At 39.2% G+C, this 25,065-nt stretch overlaps 1 protein-coding gene across 2 annotated transcripts in view; it reads left to right on the top strand.

The window, feature by feature from the left end:
• ADGRB2 (adhesion G protein-coupled receptor B2) overlaps nt 1-25,065 on the top strand; it is a 159,949-nt gene that overhangs the window by 122,179 nt on the left and 12,705 nt on the right. Inside the window, exons 9-20 of one of the 2 annotated variants that reach the window (XM_053454754.1) lie at nt 6,871-7,098; nt 8,649-8,717; nt 9,547-9,655; nt 11,487-11,633; nt 12,416-12,594; nt 13,168-13,211; nt 16,357-16,483; nt 19,630-19,736; nt 20,129-20,231; nt 21,998-22,148; nt 23,742-23,811; nt 24,103-24,169. In XM_053454754.1, the coding sequence (XP_053310729.1) occupies nt 6,871-7,098; nt 8,649-8,717; nt 9,547-9,655; nt 11,487-11,633; nt 12,416-12,594; nt 13,168-13,211; nt 16,357-16,483; nt 19,630-19,736; nt 20,129-20,231; nt 21,998-22,148; nt 23,742-23,811; nt 24,103-24,169 (1,401 nt within the window). The remainder of the gene's footprint in view (nt 1-6,870; nt 7,099-8,648; nt 8,718-9,546; nt 9,656-11,486; nt 11,634-12,415; nt 12,595-13,167; nt 13,212-16,356; nt 16,484-19,629; nt 19,737-20,128; nt 20,232-21,997; nt 22,149-23,741; nt 23,812-24,102; nt 24,170-25,065) is intronic. The other variant, XM_053454755.1, reaches the window with a different exon arrangement.

Here is a 25,065-nt window from a genome sequence, read left to right as displayed (position 1 = left end):
CTGCAGAACCTTCGCATCTGTAAAAATTGAACTAAGAATGGATGGGGCATATTACAGTGAAATATTGCAGGAGAGCCTTTTTTTTAGTCCACCAGAAAACCTGAAAATTCTGAGAAAATGTATCTTCAACCGGTCTGCTACCGTGTTGATGTACCGGTGCATCCATAAAAGATGACGCAAGATGCCCCTCATATACTGATACATCATGCATGTTTTGCCACTGCACAGGAGATCAGGCCTGTCTGTTGACAGCCTGGAGTCTCCATATCAGCAGAATCCAGTATCGGCCAGGATATATCACTGCACCACATAATAAGGTTTCTGCTTTCTTTTTAATAAAATGATCCACATAGAAATAAGTTAACTTGTTTTTTAATGCACAGTGCATATGAAAAGCCACCAGGCCACATCTTTTCCTTAATTCCTTATTTACTAAATGTTTGAAGACATTAAAGAAAATATAGTAAATAAAATAGTCGACAGGAAAAGTTACTCGGGAATGATTTAGACACAACGGCACCCTGTTATCCTTTTGAATAAGCACAATAAAATTTCCATTGTATCAAAGCACTCCATCAGCTGATAACAAATATGGGATATTGGGTATATGTCCACGTGTCTATTGCGATTTATTTACTAAAGAGGGGGTTGGCAAATGACCCGTTATGAGCCACAACAAATTCCAGGAGATGAAATCCCAACTCCCATTTTAGTCCCAGAAAGTTTTACCACCAATAATTTGATGTTAGCGGACATGTAGATTGTGCTTGAGCGCTGCTGGTAAAACAGTTTAGGGGGAGGACATTAGTAGCTCTTTGCCATAAGGAATGTCGAAGAACAAGATAATGAATTGTCTTTGGTCTCATTTATATCTGTATTTCTGTATTTATTAGCTGCAGTTGAGTTTGCCCTTAAATGTTGTACTTGTCTGTGATGATATAGGTTCAAGTGAGCTGTTATAATATGCCCCTTTTATCAAAATCCATCTAAGTGTTTTGTCAAAGCCCACCTGAAAAAGAAATCATAATTTTAGTAAAAAAAGATTTTTTATGAGTTTGCATCTCAGAAACCATTTGATGAAACTTAATGAAACAAGGGAGTGGAAATTCTGATCCAAAATGCCAGGAAGCTGCCAGATTTCTTTTTGATTCTGAGTGTATTCCCCTAAATTACAAGCAACTGACAAATGTAGATTGTAACATTGAATATCCTGTCAGTCGTGTGATAGTAATATACCTGCCTTCTTTTACATCGTTTTACTCCCTTTGTTTCCTGTCCATCACTCTTTTGTCTGAGTCTCCTTCTTACTTTATCCCATAATTAACTAGAAAACTCCACCATGCGTCAACTATTGCAGCGCCCGTTTTGCCCAACTTATACCTAAGATGCCATTAAATCTCTGTGGCAAGTCAGTGTGCTAAGCTGGTTAGTGTGGTGACATAAGTATTGTGGTCAATGTTTTAGCCAGTTGAACTCTTCCTGTATTACATGTCTTTTGATATGTTAACGAGGGCACACCTACAGTGATTCAATATGCCTGTTGAATGCAAAATCTTAGTTCAGTTTCTCTCTGCCCACCATCCTGCATGGATGGGGTAATCGGTGGTATGCTGGGTTATGTTGGACCTTTAGGTTGCAGGTTAGTCTTGGAAAGTGTTGCATTGTATGTTGGGCTGTCACTCATTTATTGTATGTTACTGTGTTTTTGTCTCTTATTAAATATCTGTTAAAGTAGACGAACCTCAGTGAGATATATTTTTATATTTGGTTTAAACACCACAGTTAGCAGATCAGGTGCCCCTTTTTTCTTTTGTGAACGAAAAAACCTGAAACAGGTGCATGCGCATCTCTAGGCTACCAGTGAGAAAATGCGGAGGGGGAACGACCAACATATTAAACCATGTGGGGCAGAAACCCTAGGGCCAGCCCTGGGGTACTGTGTGGGTGTCTTTTCTTTTTGCTCCTGTATCCTGACCCTGAATTATGGTAATAGCAGAGCATTCTTCTCCCTTTTCTCCTTTTATGTGTCTTACCTGTCATTGTAAATTTTTGTATTGTATGTTATTGTTAAATGTGTATTCTCCTCTATCTTAAAAGTATTATCGCATCTACGGTATTGTTGTTCTATAAACAAATTGTAATAATAATAATACCTTCTTTTACCTTTTAACCTCTTTGTTGAGTATCAACCTACCTCTGTCCTGTCCTGTCTCTGATCCCCTGTTTAGGAATTATTTTCCCATATTCTATTCTCTTCCCTCAGTATCATTTGTACAATTCATTAGAGATCACTAGCAGACCTGTCACACATTACTTGAGCAGTAGCTAAACCCTTTGCTTCATAATGATGTTACAAAACAACATGCCATTCTCACTTCTCAAGTCCCATGCTCCCCCTCCCGTTTTTATTTTTTTTAGAACGGGGCTTTTTGCAATGGGACCCCTATTATCGTTAAATACTTATTAGCTACAGTGACAAGCTTGGCATGCATGCCAGGCGTGGGAGAACTGTAGACAGGATTAAGCTACATGGCTTTTCATTCCTGCGCACACCACCAATTAGCTTCTCATTAGTGGGAACAGCCGCAGGCGTTTGTATCTCGCCCCTCTCTATGCATCGCTGCCGCCTCCGAGCCAGGGAAAGGTCAATGTTGCTGGCATGTCCCCGTGAATGCGTCCCAGGAGCAAATTATCTCTATATAAGGGAAATAGTTAAAAGTGGAAATTGCCAGATCAGCATAATGTAGGACAAGTCAATAGGAGGGACAGCAGGATACCAAACAGTGTAATAGACACAGATTACATACCTTTGTTGGATGTGGCTAATGTTATTTCAGTAATGTATGTGACCTGTTGGTACTTTTCCTTGTCCGCAGACATTCTAATGTCATTTTTTTTATTTCTGCAAGAGAGTATTGTGAGGTCAGAGTATTTTAGTAGTTTGGGTAGCTGGATTTGACCCACATGAGGACAAGACCTAGCAAGGAAAATCAAAAATGAGAGCACCCTGCTAGCCATTTGAAACGAACCACACAGTCCATTTGGAATTTGGATGTGGATAACGGCAGAGCTGTAAGCAACTTGATAAATACTACGAACTAAGGGTTGCATTTGGACATTTTTTTAAAATTATTGTTTTATATAGCGGCATCATATTCTGCAACGGTGTACAATGCATAATGTATATGAAGTAAATACAGTACGTTAATAAAATCTAGAAATAAACACATTTATCTGAACGCTGATGTTCTTGAAGGCACCACTAATGCTAAAATACCCCCCTCTGCTGGAAGTAATAGATAAATTAAGAAAACTGGGCCTTTTGCGCCTATACAAATTAAGGGTTACCTCGATTGACCAGACATTACTGAGAGTACTTGCCCTCACTTCAGACCACTCAGTAAGCACCAGTCTGGGGCCACCGGCTGGATATTCCCGACCATATGATTCATGAGCACAAAGACTTAATGTATGGCCTTATTCATCAATATACAGGTGCGTGGGACTTTAAAATGTAGTTTAGATGAGGGTATGTGAGTGGAGTAAAAATTTGCCTTTAAACCCCCCCTCCCCCTGCATTAAAAAACCCACTTAGTAAATTTAAAAATAAGGCCGGGACCTGTACTAACCATTGGAGTGGTTGACAATTGTCCCGCTTCCCCCATCTATTCCATGATACGGTGGGGGTACTAAAATAAACCTGGGGTGGGTAGGCCCCAACTGTAATTTGCTTAGCAGGATGATGGGTTCATTTGTAGTAAAATAGCTCATGAAGGCACAAATCACATCCCTTGCCTTCCCTCAGCCATTTTATGAATATTTTCAGCCTCCTCCAATCTGACTGGATAAAGTATGAGGTATACTTTATCCAGTCAGATTGGAGGAGGCTGAAAATATTCATAAAATGGCTGTGTCCTACATCTCCCACCCCATGTCCAGTGAGAGGGATTAAAATGGCAGTGACCCACTCCATACCTCTCCCTCCATCCATGCCCAGCAGGAAGGAATGGGTAGTGTTAAAATAAATCTGCCCACCACCCTACTTCAGGTAGGGGGTATGAGGTCCGATTCTAACACCCTTTGGGTGCCAGAAGTGAGGACAGTGAAAATGTAATCTGTGGTAGAAAAAAAAATCACTTACCTCTAAAGGGGCCATCTAGTCCAATGCTGCCCTGGAGTCTTCATCTTTGGGAAGGAAGGGAGACCATACAAAAAAAATTAAAATTCTCTGGAGATTAAAAAATAAACAGAACAAAATAATAACCTGTTCAATGCCCAGTGGCTGCGAATTTGAAAATGGCCACTGGTTGTTTGGGTGTGTCTATATATATTCCTACGCACAAGCAGTCCAAAGTGCTTGAAGGATGCATTACTTACTCCATTGACTTGAAGGAGCACTACTGAAGTTCATGGACCCCATTCAAGTCAATGTTTGTTTTGTAAAGTTAACCCTATATTCTCCGATGGGAAAGGAGGGGAAAATGTCCCAATATTCTTTTCTGTACTTTTAACTGCAATGGGGGTCAATGCCTCCCATGCTGTAGAATTATGAATATTTTAACCCCCATCCCATTGAGCAGGGGATGGAGTGTGAGTCAATCTTGGTGGGCTTTACATGTCTCCTGAGGTTTATTTAGTACCCCCAGCACACATGGAAGAGGGGAGGGGAGCAGTTGTAGACAATGCCTTGCTTTATTCGTCAACTCACATGTAGCCATTGTGATGATTAACCATGTATGCGAGGGGAAGTTGTGATGGATTGCTTCATGGATAGTATGAGACACGGTTTATTTAGTTTGTATACATGAGGCTAAAGGTGGGTCTAACAGGATGTGGTAGTACCTTCCAATTTATAGTAGAGCTGGTGACATGAAAGCTTCCAAAAGGTTGACACATGAAGCATTGACAGGGACAGAGACCAAGAAAGGACATTGTCATGAAGACAAAGAGTTCGCCCACGTTGTCAAGGTGTCTGAAAAGTTGTAGAATTACTAGCAAGAGGCAATCTTTAGAATTACTTAATTGGTTCCTGAGCTATTAGGGAAAAACAGTTTAATAAAGTGAGAATCAGAAATAATTTCAGATTAGATTTCAGAGTGAAATTAATTCGAAGTGATTAAGTTAAGTGTGTGTAATGCATTTAAAAAACTTGAAGGTAAAAGTATATCGACACCTCGTGTAACATCTCATTTTAAAATCATGGGCATTATTGTAGAGCTCTGTACAGACTTCCTACAAACCATTTCTGTATGTGCCTCGCTTTGTGCATAGGGCCACTGTCATTAAACATTAAAAGGCCACCTCCAAACTCAAGGCAACATCAACCTGTCTGGTACACCCTCCATAGCAACCTTACCTGGCAGGAAGGAGGTGACATGATATGGAGATAAATCATTGATTGCGACTGACCCAACCACAGTGTCTCCGTTATCTGGAATGCTGGCAGCTATGCATGCGAAATATCTATATCAGGGACTGGGTACGCACAAAGTGGCAGCAGAGCATTACACGGACTGATTGTGAGTTGACAACGCGATTCCCCAGACTCTGTTCTTCAATGGCATACAGTCTCCTGCGATAGAAATCTGGATACCACAGTTCAAGCAGATTCATTTAGTTACTCAATAATATATTAAGCATGAATAATTTCCAGTAGGTTTTATCAGTTTCATGGAAGAATACACAATTTTATGCAAGTTGGCAAAAAAAGCCCAAAACAAATGTTGTCTTACTTTAGATGTACTGGTAGCTATTTATAAGGGATTAAAAGTATTATCTTTATTATTATCATTATCTTTAACCGCCAATTAATTAAGCAGAGCTCCACAATTTATGTTGGGCAGTTAACACATACATAACAAATATACATTTGTTCGTAAAGTAAAACATAGTGAAATTCCCATTGTTAAGCTCCCTGAGGTCTTTGAAGAACAAAAATATAATATTTGGTGACATGGAGGTTGGTTTCATGTGGCCGAAGCCACGTCAGCCACAATAAAACAACAATTTAAACTTACTGAAATAGTGCAAAAACAAAATCCAGAAATGCAATTCAGTTTACTATCTTAAGAAAATCGATCCCAAACAATAGCACAAAGAAAATGCTTAAAATACCTTTGCAAAGTTTTATTGGGGGTAATAAAATGTGCAATTTAAAGTAACACTATAAACAATAAATCTCTTAACTTCAGAGCAAAGCGAAATTATGTTTTTTTTAGTAATAAATACATTTTGGGATTTCAGTAAGGTCATAAAATAAGTAACTACGTGAAGCTGTTTGTTAAAATATTTTTGCAGCGTTCTACTTGTGTTTGATCACCTATTTAATCAGTGAAACTGATTTATAGTGCACAATGTGAATAATCACTGGAAAGCTTGGTCATCAGACAAACTCATCTATTACCAGCTCTAACTGTGGCTTATGTCATTTGTCAACTGTTGGACATTAGGTGGTGGATTTGCAAAGCCTTAGGGGGTCTCTCTTGTTACTCTGTTGGTCCAGGCCCCTAAACTAAGAAGGGATCGTGTTGCCCGTCCTGGACTTGTGTAGCTCCATGATAGAACAAATTATTAAAAAGCAGCTGTATGGTCACGTACCTTTCTTCATGTATGCTTTGTATTTCATAATTAGTGGTAGGATCAGGCACTGGTATGGAACGCAATATTTTTAGATTATGAATCAGTCATGGTCATATATAATATTGAATATCATTTGCCAGAAGTGACCGTAGGACTCAGAATTTACATTTCTAAAAAATGCTGCATTAGAAAACAGACCTGCAGATGGTGACAACTTAAGCGTTAAACTGTATATGAATCATGGTATGCTTGGGGGGCTGTATATTCTATACACCCATTTCTTCCTTGCAGTGGTCAGAGCTCTCTCCTTCCCCATTCCCCCAGCTCCGAGAACATTTGGCGAAGGGTCAACGCTTATTGGCTGGACAGGGTATGTCTCAGGTGGTCCGGAGCATGTTGGAGTTGGTGTCAACCAAGAACTACTACAGTGGAGACCTTCTTTTCTGTGTGGAGATCTTGCGTAATGTTACTGATACATACAAGAGAGCCACTTACATCCCGTCCTTTGAGGACATTCAGGTAAGGACATATCTGTTAAGCCTCAAGGGCAACAATTCAGTCATACTTAACAAACAAAAGATTTCTTTGTCCTTTTTATGTATTTTCTTGTGTAAATGATGAGTTTTTGAAAAAATGTAATACCAAACATACAAAACAATCTTATTGTCCAGCCGTGTAATAGATTTCCATCAATATATAGGATTCCCTCCTTTCTGTTTGTTCCACATCCTTGTATCTGGCCTGTTTCATAGCCCAAGCTTCCATGCACAAAGTGGCTTGTAGGTCCATGTAGGACATGCAGACAGAGCCTGTAACTGCTGTCACAGTGAGTTGTAGCACAGGCATAAAAGGCTCTTTTGCTTGTTAACAGAACTCATGTTGTGTATAATATGATATTAAGGCCGGCACACAGAGCTTTTCAGGCTGCTCTCTCTCATTATTCGCTCTGTTTTTTTTTTCTTAATCCCGCGCAAACCATTTTTTCCTACTCGTTTTTTCTCGTTTTCTCTGCAGTTTTTTCCCCTCATCTGTGATCATTCATTTTTACTACATTTTACTTATTATTCTGGCTCCCACTTAAATTGCCCTGACCCGACTTCCTTGCCATTGACATTGTTTACAATGCAAAATGAGTTCAGTCATTTTTTTATCTTGTATCCCTCGCTTGTTGTGACTTCCCTGCTATTTACACTTTATCGTGAAATACTATGTGACTGCTACCCAACCTGAAGCTCTCCATAAACTGCAAATCCCATAATCCTTCAGAAACCAAAGACTGATGGTGAAATGTATATGTAGAAGAATATGTATATATTCTACATATATTATGTATATGTAGTATTCCAGTATTCCAGTATTGCTAGCACACACACACACATATATATATATATATTAATACATTTTAATCCACTATTTGTTCTGCTTGCTGTGATTTATATATTTCGCTTTCCTTGTTACCTTTTTTTCTATGTGTTACATCTATAATTTTTAATCTCAGACGCTTAACTGGCTTTCATATTTTTTGGTTCGATGTATCACTTGCTGTATTTATTTATTGAGGCAATTACCAAAATATAAAGAAAAAGATGGCAAATGCTCTATATATTATTTTTATTTGTCTTTGGGAGCTCGGTACCATTTTGTTTTTACATTCACGTGTCACAATACGCTGATGTATTGGGTTGTCAATATATTGAAATATGTTTTATCATATCTGGCTCGGCATTTTGTATATAGATAGATAGATAGATATAGGAATAATATAAAAATAAATTCTGATCCTTAAATGAAAACAGTCACATCAATTTTACTTATCAAATATACTTTCCCCCCTTACTTGCAATATATACAGTATATGTATATATATATTGTTTGGAGCAATATGTCTGCATTGGACATATGACAGTTGAATGTTCGAAAACTTGCCCCATCTACATTTGCTTTTTTATTGTTACCCTTAGCTGTCTGTTTCATGTCTACGTCTCCCTCCTCCAGCTTCCTTTTTCTCCTCTCCCTCCGTCACAGAGTATTTCTCCCTCCGTCACACAGTATTTCTTTTTCTTCTACAGAAGTTTTTCCATGCTGTCAGCCACATACTAGATGCGGCGAACAAAGAGAAGTGGGAGGACGCGCAGCAGGTGGGGAGCAGTGACGTGGTGGCAGGAAGCTTTGGCACGGTGACGTCTGCCTGTGGCGGGGGTGGGATAAGCGTGTGTGTGTGTGTGTTACAAGCGGGGGATAAAGTAGAATGAAAGAATATTGTCAATGCAATTAAAGAAAGGAGAGACTAATCCTCTTAGTGCAAGGCAGGGAACTACTTGAGTTTTTGCATACAGCTAGCGAATATGCATTGTCACAAATTTGCTTAGTATTTTATAGAAAAGAGCTCAACATTTTGTTTAACTTGCTGTAATTAAGGACAAGAAAAGAACATTTTTTCATGTGATAAGAAATGCATATAAAATTAAGCTTTTCGGGTAGATCAGAGGCAGCCTACTGGTAGCTCTCTAGCTGTTTTTTTAAACAATGACTCAATTTCTTTAGAAATGCCTCGTAGGAGTTGTAGTTCCACAGCTGCTGACGCTCAGCCTGTTTGAGAGGACAGATTGATGTAGAGTAGGAAAAGATATACAAACTAGATGAGTAAAGTGCTTCTGATCTGTCACATACTGAGTTTCACATGATTTTTTGTCATAGTTTCAACTTTGTATAATAAAACTCCATAAATGTCCCTTTTACGCACAGTTAAAATCTGGCAGGTGCCCCAAAGGCTAGACTGACACAAGCTTTATCCAGACGTAGACTTCAAAAAGCTGTGCCATTTTGTTTAAAAAAAGACGTTGAGATGAGGAATTGTAGGTGTTTCTTTTCTTTTCTTCCGCCATCCCTGGCCTTCAGAAGCTGATCTCTCCTGGGAGAACCAGGACATATGTGATTCATGTAACCAGATGATTATCTGCCTTCTAGGTGGCTCCAGGCTCCATTCTCCTGATGAAAGTTCTTGAGGATTACATACATCTGGTTGGAGATGCACTGAAACCATTTCAAAGCTCCATCATTGTCACTGATAATCTGGGTACTGCTTTTGTTACTTGGCCTAATGAGCGTTAAATATAAAAAGAGATTCTTGTAGAGCTTGACGAGAGGTCTTGTCACCATAGCAACCAGTGGAATTTTGAAGCTGGCCATTCCAATGGTTGCATTGGTGATTAGACAGCTTTGTACCAGAATGCTTTTTAAGACCCAGTGTGTCAGATGTTTAAAGCAAGTAACTGAGTAGAGAAAGAAACAATCTTTACCAACAGTAGTAGTGTCTAAAAATACTAGACCATATCGTATTTAATGCACGATAATAATAAAATAAATACATGAAAAGACATATAGACATATAGTAACCAACAAGAAATGAAAACTAACTTAAAATGTAACTTTTATCGGTATGCCTCAAAAATATCCTAAAATTAGAATTTGATTCATTTTCAAAAGCAGCAATATCTGCCAGCTCGGTTCCCCTGGGGAAGCTTACGGTTGGTTAGTGAAACGCGTCGGGCTTTTTGTTTGCAGCAGATCTAAATGTTACTTTTTTAGTCTCCCCTCCGATAAATACGATGACTCTCTATGATGATGGGTCTCTTTTCCATTTTTTAAAGTCAGATCTCACTAAGGGTGTTCTGGGTTGATACAATGGAGCAAGCATGGATGGAGATCTGTGTTTTTATTCTCTTGGGGCATATCAATAAACGTTACATTTTGATTTAGTAAATGTTTGATTCTTAGTTTCTTGTTGTTTGAGGATTTAGTTCCTGAGTTTGAATTGGTGGCTGTATATTGATGTAGACTGTGATCCTGCACCTTATTACAACATATAGTGCAGAAGCACTATATTAGACCTTCATAATGCATTGGTATCACAGCCGGAGTGAAACTTTGCATCTTACTGCTAGTATCCTAAACACCTACATGTTCTATTGTGGTTAGTACCCAATTTTTAACATAAGATTGAAGAAATCACTATTTTGATATTCAGGTGCTACTCTTGTTCAGAAACCAGGCTGTATAAACATAACGGTACAGTTTGTCTAGTCCTTTTCCAAGAGGCCATTATTACCACAGTAGTCCTTCCCTATGTGGAACCAAGGCTCTGGCATGTAGCAGGATTACGTCAAGTATGCAGAAGTGAGAATTACTGTATTTCATAGCAACCAACAGGAAAATATGCAACATTATTGACTGTTTTGAGATAAAAATAGATAGATTTTAAATACATCAATGGTACATTCATGCTGAGAAGAGGTTGAGTTGCTCCCACACAGTTGGAAGGTCCCACGCTCATGGGAAATGAAAGAAAGATGGATGTGTGGAAGAGCCCACCAAGCTATCATGAAATCCAGGTCACGTAGCTATTATACACCAGCCTATCATGAATATAAAGAAGAAGGTCTAAATAATACATGAGGTTTTACATTAGGTAGGACAAGTATTTTTTTATCTGCTGTCATAGCCTATGCAATGATGAAGCTTTTCTACCGGGTCCTGCATTATTTGTGACTGATGCAAAGTGAGATAAACTGGCGGGCATTTGTAGACTGCTGATATAAATTAATGCTGTGTGCTATAAGACAGCATATTACAGAAGGAGAAATGAGTCATGTTTGCATAAATAAAGAATTGGTTTGCTAGAGATTTTTGTGCATTGCACACTGAAGTATGTATAAAAACTGTACTGGTGCAAAGCGATAAAAATGATGCAATCCATAGCAATTGATAAAACTCTCTTTATTGGTGATTGGTCCAATGGTTAATCACTTGAGCTTCTGTGTCTTGCGGATCGCACGCAAATGAGCCAAGACTCATTCTGTTGGGTGGCTTGGCTAGCTGTCATTGGTGGTGTGCTGTGTGTCCTGCAGTAATCAGCATCCAGAGGGAACCTGTCTCTGCTGTCTCCAGTGACATTAACTTCCCCATGAAGGGCCGGCGGGGTATGAACGACTGGGCTAGAAACTCTGAAGATAAACTCTTCATCCCAAAGGAGGTTCTGAGTCTTCCGCCTTCAGGTGAGGACACGAGATCTGTAGGTTGTGTGGGTCCCAGTGGCTTACCATGATCTAGTGAGGAGGAGTAGGGTGAAGGAGATCTCATATTAGTTTGAACACCTGTGTGCATGAAACAGTCTGTTGGGTTCTGAGTTGTACAGATGAGCTCATGTAGTGAATTTCTCGACACACACTTAAGGACATTCTATATCTGTCTCATTCAGTTGAACATAAGAGCCTGTGTGCCTTAGCAGGAATATAACTACGGGACATCCTGCCTTAAAAGTACTGAGAACGGAAAAAAATCAAGTCTGTCTATGGCATTGGACACACTATATGAGTCTGAATTAGATAATAATCTTGCAGAGTATAAGGAAGAAATACTCCAAGTTAAAAAAACAATTTTGTCTTAAACAAAAGTAAATTAATAGCATGTTGCAGTATATCTGGCCTATCTAAAACCTCTACACTTGGATAGTCTGTTGCGCAGGTAATAACTGGAGACAGCAAGTGAACACAAGAAAAGTAACGTGACATATATCCAATTGATTTGTAAAAGAGCCTAACGATAAGTTTAACTTGAGTGAATGAAGCATGATTTAGATAAATGCCCTATATTCACCTATGTCTGTTGGTTGGTCCTTTCAAATCACAGGGCTAAATGTTCAGTGTAGTCTGAGCTTTCATCAAACACGTTCATAGTGCTTTGTTTTCTTCGTCGATACGGCCCTGGATCATTAGCGGATCTAACCTCATAACCGTGTGCCCGTTTAACACTATATATTTTGTTTTACCTTTGGCAGAGACAGACGAATCTGGGTATTTTGTCATCGGTGCAGTTCTTTACCGCACACTTGGGCTTATTCTGCCTCCTCCCGGGAACTCACTGGCTGTCAGTTCGAAGGTTTTGACCGTCACCGTCCGGCCTCTAACAAAACCTTCAGAGCAGCTTGTAGTGGTGGAGCTGTCCCATATCATCAATGTACGTTCCATGTTTCTCACTGACCCTATGTGGTTTGTTTTTCTTGTAGTGGCAAAAAAGGGCAGGGCTGGGGGCAGTTGTTCCCTTTTTCTGATTTTTTATTTTTTTATTTCATTTTAGTGTTTTTATTTATAGTTTCACAGAAAAAACAATCCAGTATTTACCCTCTGGCTGATCCCTCATGTGCTCCATTTAAGTTTTTTTGGAGATCGCTGATGAATGTGTGTCAGGCAAGATTTATAGCACGCGCGCTGTGCTTGTGTTCTGATTTATGCGTTTTGGGGCTGTTGCATTACTTTGTTATTTTAGCCGCAGATCGCCGACTTGCCCCTTGCTCGATGAATCCTTTTATACCCTGCTCTGTTATTGCTCTGTCTGGGGTAGCCAGTTTACCTTTTATGTGCCCCAGACTCTGTTCAGTTTGCCACGCCAATGTTTCTGATTACAATGTGCAGTCCCTCTTTCTGTTTCTACTCTGTTTCACCATGTCGTTGTCAACACATTTCGGTAGCAGTTAGTTACTCAACCTTTACACCTTAAGTGATATAATTTAACAAAATCTCGTCCAAACAGGGCACCTCCGGCCCCCAGTGTGCTGTGTGGGATTACTCCAAAAGGTCAGTAGTCTTCACGTTTCCTCCTCATTGTAGAGTTGAATGCATTTTGATTTGCCACATAACTTGCTTGTCATTTCAAAACAGAAATAAAATAAGTCAATGCCTTCCAGCCACCGCGGTTTTTTGCATACCACGCCGGTTATCAATGTTCTCGCTGCTAAGCGAAGCCAGAGCCCTCCTGTTATAAAGCGGGATTATTTTCTCTATCACAAACACAGCGCCAGGTAGTTATAAAGCTATGTCAAAGGCCACATCCCTGCAGCTGATTTCATCATAGGATAAGAGCACGGCTTCCTTCACATTCATAAGAAAAAAAATCCAATTTACAGCCTTGGAAATAAGACATAATTCCAGTACCATTTTCTCATTAACGAAAATGAATATAGCAGACTTGCTAGTTTTAACGTGACTAAAAAAACACACTGTTTGATTTCAACTAATGTGATACATAAGCTAATTAAAATAAAATCAGTGTTGGCGTAATAATAGGCATTATTGTTTCAGTGTTGCCTGTAGATTGACCTAAGAAGATTTTAGGCTCAGGGAAAAGAAGAAATGTCGGTGCGCTAAGCTAGTCACAGACTCAAATAATACAAATGTATAATACGAGGCCTACCAAACAGGTGTAAGCATGCTGCAAAAACAGTGTATTGGCTGTACAATGTATACAAAAAACAAAAACTGTCTGCGCTTCTTACCCTAATAAAGTTGGCAACAAATATACTCAAAGTGAGCTTAATTATGCTTTGGCCAATTCATATAACCAAAACCTCTCATTTATATCATGTTTATATATTTGTTGCCAACTTTATTAGGGTAAGAAGCGCAGACAGTTTTTGTTTTTTGTGTAGATTTTAGGCTCAGTTTAAAGAATTCTGGGAGCTGTCCATCTTCTCGGGTGCTGAAACCTGTAAGGCTGTGCCATGTAATGTGGTCTTATTAGACATCTAATTATCAGCTTTATGTTATGTATATGTTAACATCCATATATGCATAAAAATAAAAATTCCACCTATCTTTCATAAAACCAGTACAATAAAGTGCAGGCTTTTGACATTTTACAATCAATTTAGTTTGCTTTTATAACACACGTATGTAAGGCTAAGGGTGGAGCGGATACTTCATTGTTGCCGTATATTAAACAGCCGTCCGCGTGGCTTCTCCTTGAGCAGCCACGTACAGGATACAGTGAAATTCACAATATAAAACCTATGACACAGAGATCTTGATTCCAAGGATACAGCACTTACAAGAACGTCAAAATGTATGCAAACAGGGAACAATATCCAAAGCACTCTGATTAGCATTGCCACATGTACTTCCGTGGCTGAGATTTTGCGTGGGAGTACTTACATATGCAGCCCGATGGGTTTCTATAAGTATGTGAATGTGTGGGTGAGTGCTACAGTTCCTAAGTGCGAATAAAGTGGGCATGTGTGTGTATATATATATATATATATATAAAAATATATTATATACTGTATATATATATATATATATATATATAAATGGCATGAAATGGTATGTTTTTCGCTGGCTGTGCTTGTAGGTATCTATGCAATTAAAGGTGCATATTTATGCATATACATATTTATATACAGTACCTCCTTTTTTTAATTAAGTGTTTATGTTATCCATGGATACTTATGCTTTCTTTATTAAATGGTTCTTGTTTTCAAAAATATAGATCACAACAGTTATTTATCTTATTAAAGTATTTGTTCATTAAACTTGAACAACTTGCTTTTGCGTGTATAAGATAACTATCAAAAAAGGGATCCTGATGTGACAGCTGCATGATTAAAATATGGATAATGTTCACATGAAGGAACTTCGTATTTTATCATTTTATTTTGATGATGATCTCCTTCTTTCATGCACCTACAATAGATTTCTATGTGATTTTTTAGAGAATGGACCCCAATGACATAGATGTCGCTGGTATAGGTTGTAGTGATGTACAGCCAGAGCCAGCTTTTTCTTCTCTTCTTGTGCAGCTATCACAGTGACAGGGACTGCATGACAATGTGAGAAACTGTAGGATCTGGTGTACTGCAGGATTAAGCTACAATTACATATATTGTTTTTGTTGTTGCCTTAATCTTTCAACAGCATGCATCACTTAATCTCATTAAAAACAGAAGATATTTATTTTACACATAGATACAAATCTTAATTATGTCTTTTTAAAAATCCACCTGTTTTCTGTATTTTGGGGGTAGCAATGACCAATATTCATGTCACACATTTGAAAGATGATGTCATAGTCACTCATATATATATATATATACATATATATATATATGAGTAGCATGACTATGACATCATATATATATATTTATAGCATACATCACCACAAAAGCATTGGAGATGCATATTTTACAGCTTGTGCAATAGCAGAAGACCTTGGCCTAAAACAAAACGCTGTGCAGACACTGATGGCAGGAGTATTTTGTAAGGAGAATGAGAGGAAGAGATGTTGTGCGTTAAGAGTGACCAGAAAAGATACAGAGCATGTATACTTTTCTCAGATTAAAGCTCTTCAGGCTTGTGATCATATGTTCAGTGTTCCCTGCTTTCTCCTCCATGTAATTCTCCACCCTGCTCCTACTCTTTTTTCATGGTTAATCTGCTGTGAACATTGCCTGTGGCTTAGCTATATCCTCCCCCCGCTGCACACACACACCCCGCTAACACTTACTGCATATTCTCTCTTTCACTGCTCTTTCCAGCTATTCACTTTTTATTCCTCCCGCACCCTTAATTCCCTCTCTCAAATACTAATCTATGCCACCATTAGCTGTATAAACAATGCGTTCTCCCTCACACTGTTTATCTCTCTCACTCTAACCACCAGCTTTATCTTTTCACACCCATTTTCTTCGTTATCATGCACACTATTAATTCTCCCCCTCATTCTGTCTTTATCCGTCTCCCCCACACTCTATCTCTTTCTGCTTCACTCCTCTCCCAGGGTTTCTCCCACACACACACATTCAACATACAAGCACACAGCTTCAGACTGGCTGTGCCAACTGTGGATATGTAGAGTCTTCCTTGTGAATAGTTTGTACACTCTGTCCGATCGTCTCCATGAGGTTCCTTTTCTGATAGCTGACACCACGTTTCTGCTTGTGACCCTTAGTGATGCATCTACTGGGAACTGGGACACAGAGAGCTGCCAAACTTTACCAACTCACTCATCTCACACCAAATGCCTTTGCGACCAACTTTCCACCTTTGCCGTGTTGGCACAGCTGCCCAAGGAGCTTGTAAGTACGGAAAAAGTATTAATGGACAGTATGGCTCTTTTAGACGTATTATGGATGTGGTGTGGAAGGAATCTGTTGGGCAAGGAATATGAATATGTGTTAAAAAGCAGATGGGGTGACTGTGCAATGTGTGTGTTAATGAGAAGTATCTCAATCATTATTCTATAGGTATTAGTAAGTGAAATATTTAGATTAAATACCACCTTTTGTACAGTATGGCTATATATATATATGTAGGGCAGTTAGATCTTGGTCTCTAGCTCTAGCTACAGACAAGGATATGGTCTTTGCTCTTTCGCATGGTGACTAAACAAATGATACACTTGTGGGTCGTAACATACAAATACAGTTTGTAAAGTTTCTGGGATATCACTACATTATCTAGATCTCTTTTCAGCCAAACTGCAGATAGAACCTGAATCAATAAACAATCTCAATAATTAACTTTGGCCATTCAAGCATGTGTGGATGTAAGTACTGCAAGGAACTTACCGTACTTTTTCCTTTGCATTATTCTGGCAAAGGACATGGGAAATAGAAACACTTAATGACTCGGACCATCTTTGGTCAGGTCCCTGGGGACAGCACGATGGCAAAAAGGAAATGGCCACTAGTCCTCCAAATATTATACACGGAGAGCACCATGTTTGTTACATTGCTTGACAAGGTTCCCCCGTCTTAATCTTAACACTTTGTTATCCATCTTCCCATAAACTGTGCCTTAAAGCAGATACTTAGTGATTGTCGTGCTACATGATAAACAGATTTGCAGCCAAGTTACTGGCACCTGATGACGTAGATTTGTGAGGCAGAGCAGTTGGGGCTGGGTTCAGATCACTCGTGTGACCTCTTAGACCACATCGAAGTGGTTAACATATGAATGTGATTTGTAGCCCTCCAGCTAAGGTAGGAAAGCAGGCAATGGAGAGACGGAGGCATTGCAGCGTGTGACAAATTGGGGGCAGAGTTACATCAAGGATTTGACACTTTGTGCTGTAAATTGCTAATAGACATGAAGTAGGTTATCTAGCAGTTTGGTGGATCTGACTGTGAACTAGATTTGTGTCGGATATATGTGCAATTATCTGTGCATATGAAGTAGCTGTTTGTGATGTCTTTAGGCACGACTTGATTTTAATGGCTTGTGAGTCCAGTGTTTTTACAACATCACACAGCGATCAGACAGTTGGCAGTCAGATATTTTTCAGTGAGCAGAACCCTTTCCGAATGGCACCTCACGGTAAACAAATTCTTACAAGTCAGACATCTCCCCGTGAGCTAAAACACGGCAGCTCCATCCCCACAGTCAAGCAAAAAATGTAAGAAAAAAAATCTCCACAGGGCTGAAACATTACATTGTAGCTGGGATACCCTGCAGTGCTGCCAGTATAAAAGACAATCAAACTTGGGACTTCTGTGAGTTCAGCGGACGGGTGTGTTGGTTTGTACGATTGTGTCCCACACGTCAGCCATCAGTTGCTTCAATATCATCAAAAAGAAACCCTATGGATTCTATCGAATGACATAATTAATTTAATAGGATATGCCTTTGGTTATTCATGCTGTGGGCTTTTACGCAGTGAGGCAACAGTTTAACACACTTATTGACCTATATCACTCTATGTTTAGTGACTCTATGGTAGGCAAGACTTAGGAAAGTTCATATAATTTTGCCCAGTGGACTAACCCCAACAAATCCTAATCCTTTGACGGAACAAGTGCAAGGACTGATTAAGGTCTCAGTCTTACTGTATAGACTGGGCAGACTAGTTGGACAAATGGTTCTTATCTGCTGTCAAATTGGCTGCGCTGTAACTATGTCCATACTTGTGAGTGTCCATGAAGTGAAGGTCCATATAGTGGGGTATGCCTGTAGTTAGCTAGCTAAATACAGGTATACAGTATAATATACATATAGAATTATGCAGTATGGTTTTAATTTAAATTTTATTTTAGTTGTTTCATATCTGCCATCGTTTAAGTTGCTACATTTTAAACTATACAACATTTATACCAGAAATTTTCTTTTGTCTTTTATATAGTTAAATAAAAGAGTTTTGACAAATGTTTGGGCCTTTTGCCACCAAAGTGTCACTTCTCAATTAAATGAACCACATGAAAGTTATTAAATTGAGCTGCTTGCTACAAGTGTATCAATTTAACATTTCTTAGCAGGAGTCACGGCTCTTTTCCTTTCAAAGTAGGTTTTTACCATTTGAGAATATTTACTTGTCAGGGCCTCATGCCAAAAGTCTATCAATCCTAAAAACCCACTTAATGATAACTTCTGTGTTCCTGTTCTTGGTATTTATTTTACCTCCCCACAGTTCTCTAAATTTGTCTAGACTTTTCTGAAGACCTCTAGGCTTAGTTTTTGTATTGCCTGGAATGTACATATAAAATGTATCCATCTAAGTTGCGTTAAGTATATTATGCACCCCATCTATTTAGCTTTCTTCAGCGGTCCCAGTCTAGACTCCCTAGAATTGCAAACTATGAGATGACTCGGTGAATCAAACTCAAGGTTTATAAGATCATCTGCAAGGTCAACTTGTGTTACTATAGCTGACACCAGTTTTTTTTCATATCATCTATTTCTACAATAGTGCACTTGGTTCCTGCCAGGTATCATACAGCATTGTGTGTGTCACACAGCAAATACTCACTTAGTATGAACTCAAGAGCATTCTCTCGGTGAGCGTATTGCGACACAGTGTCCAGCACGTGCTCTGTTCATGACATAGTCAAGATGACACCTGAGGAATATCTTCACACTGGACTTTTTACTTTCCTCTTTAGTCCTGTGTTTTGCCTTGCGGTGCACTAATCAGTGGCACTGTGCAGTCATCAGTGCGTTGATACATTGTAATTTGAATCCTTGCCTTAAGATAATTAATGATTTAATTAATTAGAATTAAGTCAGTAGTGCCGGCACATGAAGCTTAATTTCCTTTACTGTTATGGTGCTTTGCTTTGTGGCCCACAGTGACCTGTGACTTCTAAACTCAATTGCTGGGCCGCTCATAGTCAGATGATGCATTGCCGTGGGAACTTTAGAAGGGAGCGGACACTGTATAACATACACATTGGCCTGGCCCTCTTTGATCTTAGTCTGTTCTTTGTATACTCACACTTTGATGTGTTAGCAGGTGATGGATGTCTCGGGAGCTCCGTCGGTCCCTCTGATGATTGGCTGTGCTGTATCCTGCATGGCCTTGCTCATTCTCCTTGCTGTTTATGCTGCATTTTGGAGGTAAGCGTTGTGGAGTAGCGTGTTACCGTTTTCTAGTTCGTAGAAGGCCTCTACAACTTTAAGAACAATGTCCACAATGTTTGATAAAGTTGCAAAGACTATGTCTCTTGATATGTGTCATGAAAGAACAACATCACACGAGCCAATTCAGTTATTAAGAAGGCATCTGCCCACCTCATAATGCACTTCAATCCCTTGAATCCATTGTAGATGAGCATTAACTGTCACATTGACAGCCAATAGCACAGATAGAAGTTGCTCATCTTGGCAAAACCAAACCAAACAACTTGGCTGACAAAAACACCATCATGAAATAGATAAAGCAGTTTAAAGAGACAGATATCCACGACACCATTTCAAGCTGGTTAGCTATTTGTTTCTGTGTGTTTTAGATTTATCCGTTCTGAGCGTTCCATCATTCTTCTCAACTTTTGCCTGTCCATACTGGCCTCCAATGTACTGATCCTGGTAGGACAGTCACAAGCACTCAGCAAGGTAAGTGATACTGGAGTATTAGCCTGTGCTGAGCATCTCAAAAGCATGTTATATACACAGTTGAATAAGTCATTATGATGAGCGGCTAAATGAAGTAATATGAAATATAATTATGCGCTACCATTTAACTACTAGCATGTGTAAATTTAAATTATCAAAACCTTAAATCAGCTGCCTCAATTTGGCAGAAGAACGGTAGCAGCATATATAGTAGGTCAGTAAATAGTAGTTTTTCTGCAATTTCTATGCATTTTGGATATTAAATATAGAAACTAGAACCATAATAATTTAATAACCTAAACCTGCTATAATAACCTGAACATTATGATTTTTTTCTCTGTGATATGCTCTGTGAATATAATGTAAGCTCCCAGCACTGTACTTTCCCAGGCACACCCACCCACACACACACATATATATATATATATATATATGCTGCTGTTCTGACATATCAGTGTGTGCTATTTCTGCCTTCACTCCTTTTTATCAGTGTTCTTTAATCAATGTCTATATTAAGGTGCACGCCTGGCAATATACTGTCAGATATATGTCAGTATTACTGAAGGTTAGAAAGGAGAATCCATATAAAGAGAGGGATGCCGATTTTCCGGACACGTAACAGCTCTGTATAGATACTAAGAAATCATTGCAGAAACTAAAGTTGTTCAGATCAGCGAAGGATAAAAGGATCATACTTATTAAGAGTGATTTTCTTGCAAAACGTTACACTGAGAGCAACCGGGCATCCGCTGGGATCCACATTTCACATTTAGTACTTTGCTTTGAAAAGGCTCTTCAATGCTTCTAGTAAGGGGCTCCCTTGCAACTTTCAGGTCACAGGAAACCTGAAATAACCAAAACTTGGGAAATATTTAGTAACTGATAAAAAGTGTGAGAAGGCAAGACTTGGAAGCGAGCTAATGGGTGATTTTGATATCATGACCCCTTGGATAAATCTCTGTGGACACACACACTCTCTCTGTTTTCCATGACTCGCTCATAACTCTACTATTGACGTGCTCATAAAAACCCCCAACGGTTGGAGATAACTATCTGCTTGCCATTGACAAAATAATATAGAATAGATTACATTCGTCTGCTGACAATGGTCTAATGTATAACTTAAAACGAAAACGCAGTCAATTGCACTTTACCTCCATTACTCTGGGTTTGAGTGGAAACTCCTTTTTGGGTCAGTATTGCTTAAGATTCATTCCACATTAATGCTTATCTAACTGCCTATACGCTACATATTCTATAGTATATAATAATAATAATAATAAAAACCATGCGTGCCTTTCTAAGAGAAATCCTCAAAGCGTTCTTTTGAACAGAGAGGGATTTCTCAGTTCTCTATTGTTATGTTAGATCCCTGCATTATTGATTATAATAGGGAACACTTAAGAGAGAGTCAAGCTGCTGGCTGAACTGTAAATACAGCATGATATTTCCTTTATTTCTCATATGTGTAAATGATGGCTTGTTATTACCTCTGATCTGCATTGCAGTAATGCAAAAAAATATATATATCAGCTCCAATAGCATTGATGCTATATTTGATTTTATTAGCCCACCTTATATGCATTGTATAAAAATAACCTTTCCTTAACAAAATACTTGATGACCAATGGAAAGTGAGTTAACAGGCATCATTATTTAGGCTGTATTTTAAAGACTGTTAGAAGGAAGACTCTGTATCTGCTGGTGCTAAATGCTGACCTTTTTAATGCTGGCCATGACACGTGCTCCTATCTGTCTTTCTTCAGGCTGTCTGTGCTCTGATCGCTGCCTTCCTGCACTTTTTCTTCCTTTCCTCCTTCTGCTGGGTGCTGACAGAAGCCTGGCAGTCGTATCTGGCTGTCATTGGGCAAATGAGGACTCGACTGGTCCGTAAACGCTTCTTGTGCCTAGGGTGGGGTAAGCGACTGCCCTGTTTGTATATATCTGAATTTTGGTGCTCTTTTTGCATTGCCAATCAGGTGAAAAAACGAAAGTCCACCAATCTCATTGTATTCCACAAGCTTGTTGGTGCCGTTGATACAAAATATATATAATGTTAATAGGGTGCTTACTCTTTTGAGAAGGGTCCTAAGTAACTCCCATACTTCAGAGAGAATACAACCTAACTTCTGATTCCATCGACTCTAAAAAGTCCCTTTTACCTATGTGAATATCTTCCTCAAAGGTGGTCTCAGAGTGGTAAGTCCATTAGACTGCGAGTTTGCAGGACAGGTTCCTGACTTTACTATGGTCCAACCCCAGTGAGCTTCCCATGCAATAAAAGCTTAGTTGGTCCTTTTCAATACATAACGAAAATTAGTGAGATATACGATTCACTATACGTTAAACAGGGCCAGTTCAATCCTCCTCACAGGAAACGTGCACTGGAATTGGTCATTCATCATGCATAGAAGTCACCACGTTCAAAGTTCACGTCTCCCACAAACTCCCACTTGAGTTAATGAGCCCCAGAACCCAGAATTGTACTCAGGATAAAAAAGCAATATGAAAAACATTACAAAAAATCCAAATTTATACTGTGATCTCAGCAAGTTATACATTTGTTACTATATATATATTGTTTTGGAACACAATTCGAAAAAAAAGAAGATGATTCTTTTTATTTTTTGAATGTAGTTGTGTTTGTGGAACACGTAATGATTTCCACAGTAGTGTGAAAGCGCACAGGGCAGCATAGGATCATAACTTGATACATAGTATATGCCCTCTGGAAGTGTGGAAAAACTTGATATGAGTTTATTTTGCAGTAGTGCGCATATTGTGTAACTGTGTACAGAAATGTATGGATTTTGTGCTGTTAATGTCAGTGTTAATAATACACACGCTGGTATCGTTATCTCCGGTAGTAGCACACTGTGACAAACCCAGGGTTTCTAGGCTTGCTTTGTTCTCTGTAACATAAAAAGTACCAATTATTGCCCGACAAGTGACATGATTATTTTAGTCTGTTTTGTTGCTGCGAAATTCATCATCCGCGTACCACTGCAGCTGCGTTGAATAGAAACTCTTGTGACTGCCAATGCCCTGGCATCAGGGAAGACACTTTTTTTTGTTCCATAACAGTGCCGAATCACATTAGAAGTCATTCTTCTTGTCATTTTTTGCCCAGGGCATTTGACAAAGCTGTCAAGATACAAACACCATGACAGGAAGCCATGTATGAACATATCAAACTGTCCTTTGGCTTATAGCTTTTCTATCCTTCTCAATGTGTGCTTCTCTTCTGGCCCCTACTCCTTAATAGCCTGCTGTCCATTATGCTCAATATCACTGTTGTCCACCTTGCCTTCAATGGTTCTCATACACCATTTGAGGGTGTTTGTTAGGCCCCATCGTATGTAGGGTATATCATATGGCATGAGATGTCGTTGATATGGACAAAAGCCATGTTGAATATAATTATAGTGGCTAATAAAAAAACTGCAGTCACCCTGGCTGATTCACTGTGTAATTACCTCACTGTTTCTTAATATGTCTTTGTCTCTCCAGGGTTGCCAGCTCTGGTTGTTGCTGTATCTGTCGGTTTCACCCGAACTAAAGGCTATGGAACGCCTCATTAGTAAGTCAATCATTTCCTTCCTCAGCTAGATTTCCATCAAGCACCTATTTGTACAATAATAATGGGGTAATGTATTTTGTTGCAGCTGCACATTTCTAAGTGTAGTGATTTACAGTAAAACCACCAATTTCCCACCTTCCCTGCTTCTTTCATCCCAATTTCTCTCATTAGATGTGCATTTTAACAGTCTCTGGTTGATAAATAAAGAGTAAATACTATTTTCGCTGATGATACTTTCTGTTTTGCTCTACCTTCTGTCACCTTATCGTACGTTTCCTCTCCATACCCTAGCTGCTGGCTCTCTTTGGAGGGAGGTCTGCTCTATGCCTTTGTTGGACCTGCTGCCGTCATTGTTCTGGTATGCCTTATGATCATTTTATAGTGACTTATACATTTAAAGTGAGTTGTTGTTGGCAAAAACATTTTATGATATGGTTTGCAAAAGGCTAAACATAGCAAAATATGATTATGCAGGGCAAGATATAAACCGCATTATTATGGAGGGATTAAGCTGCAATTCTTCACCTCACCTACAACTCATTGTTATGTATGGAAACATCTACACTGATATACACAGGGCTTACTAGATCCAAGCATGAAATGCTCTCCCCCACCCCCAGGGGAAGGCTGGCAGCCTACGGCCTGGGGGGCAAGTCTAGTCAAGCGGCCCATTGCGCCACCGAGTCAGCCCACCATCAATGCCCATCATTTCCTAACATATATTGATGTAATGTGATGGGATTGGGAGTACATCAGTATACTAAAAAAAGTCATCATACACGGGACACCTGAAGCCACAATTTAGTGCCACGCATTTAAATAATCTAGATTCAATAATAGATTGAGTTCATACCACAAAACCTTTAATTTTCCTCTCACTGAATTCTGAGCCTAGAAAGTTTTGTCCTCTAAAGTGACTACAGATTCAGGAGGGTGTTTTATCTCTGGATAAGTAAAAATTAAATTGTTCTATTTATTCCTACAGTAAGTAAAGTACCAGGAAACACATGACCAAACACACACAGGACAGGCTCTGCCACATCGACATCCAAAAACACACACCGGGACAGTGTCTGCCACGACACCCAATCATACACACCAGGACAGGCTCTGTCACACCAACACCCAAACACACACACACCAGGACAGGCTCTGCCACACCGACACCCAAACACACACACCAAGACAGGCTCTGCCACATTGACACCCAAACACACACATCCATGCTCACACATACACATCCATTCTCAGACA

The sequence above is a fragment of the Spea bombifrons genome, chromosome 2, assembly GCF_027358695.1.
Source record: "Spea bombifrons isolate aSpeBom1 chromosome 2, aSpeBom1.2.pri, whole genome shotgun sequence".
NCBI classification, from domain to species: domain Eukaryota; kingdom Metazoa; phylum Chordata; class Amphibia; order Anura; family Pelobatidae; genus Spea; species Spea bombifrons.
The sequence above is the reverse complement of the archived record's forward strand: the minus strand, read 5'-3'. Positions and strand labels throughout refer to the sequence as shown.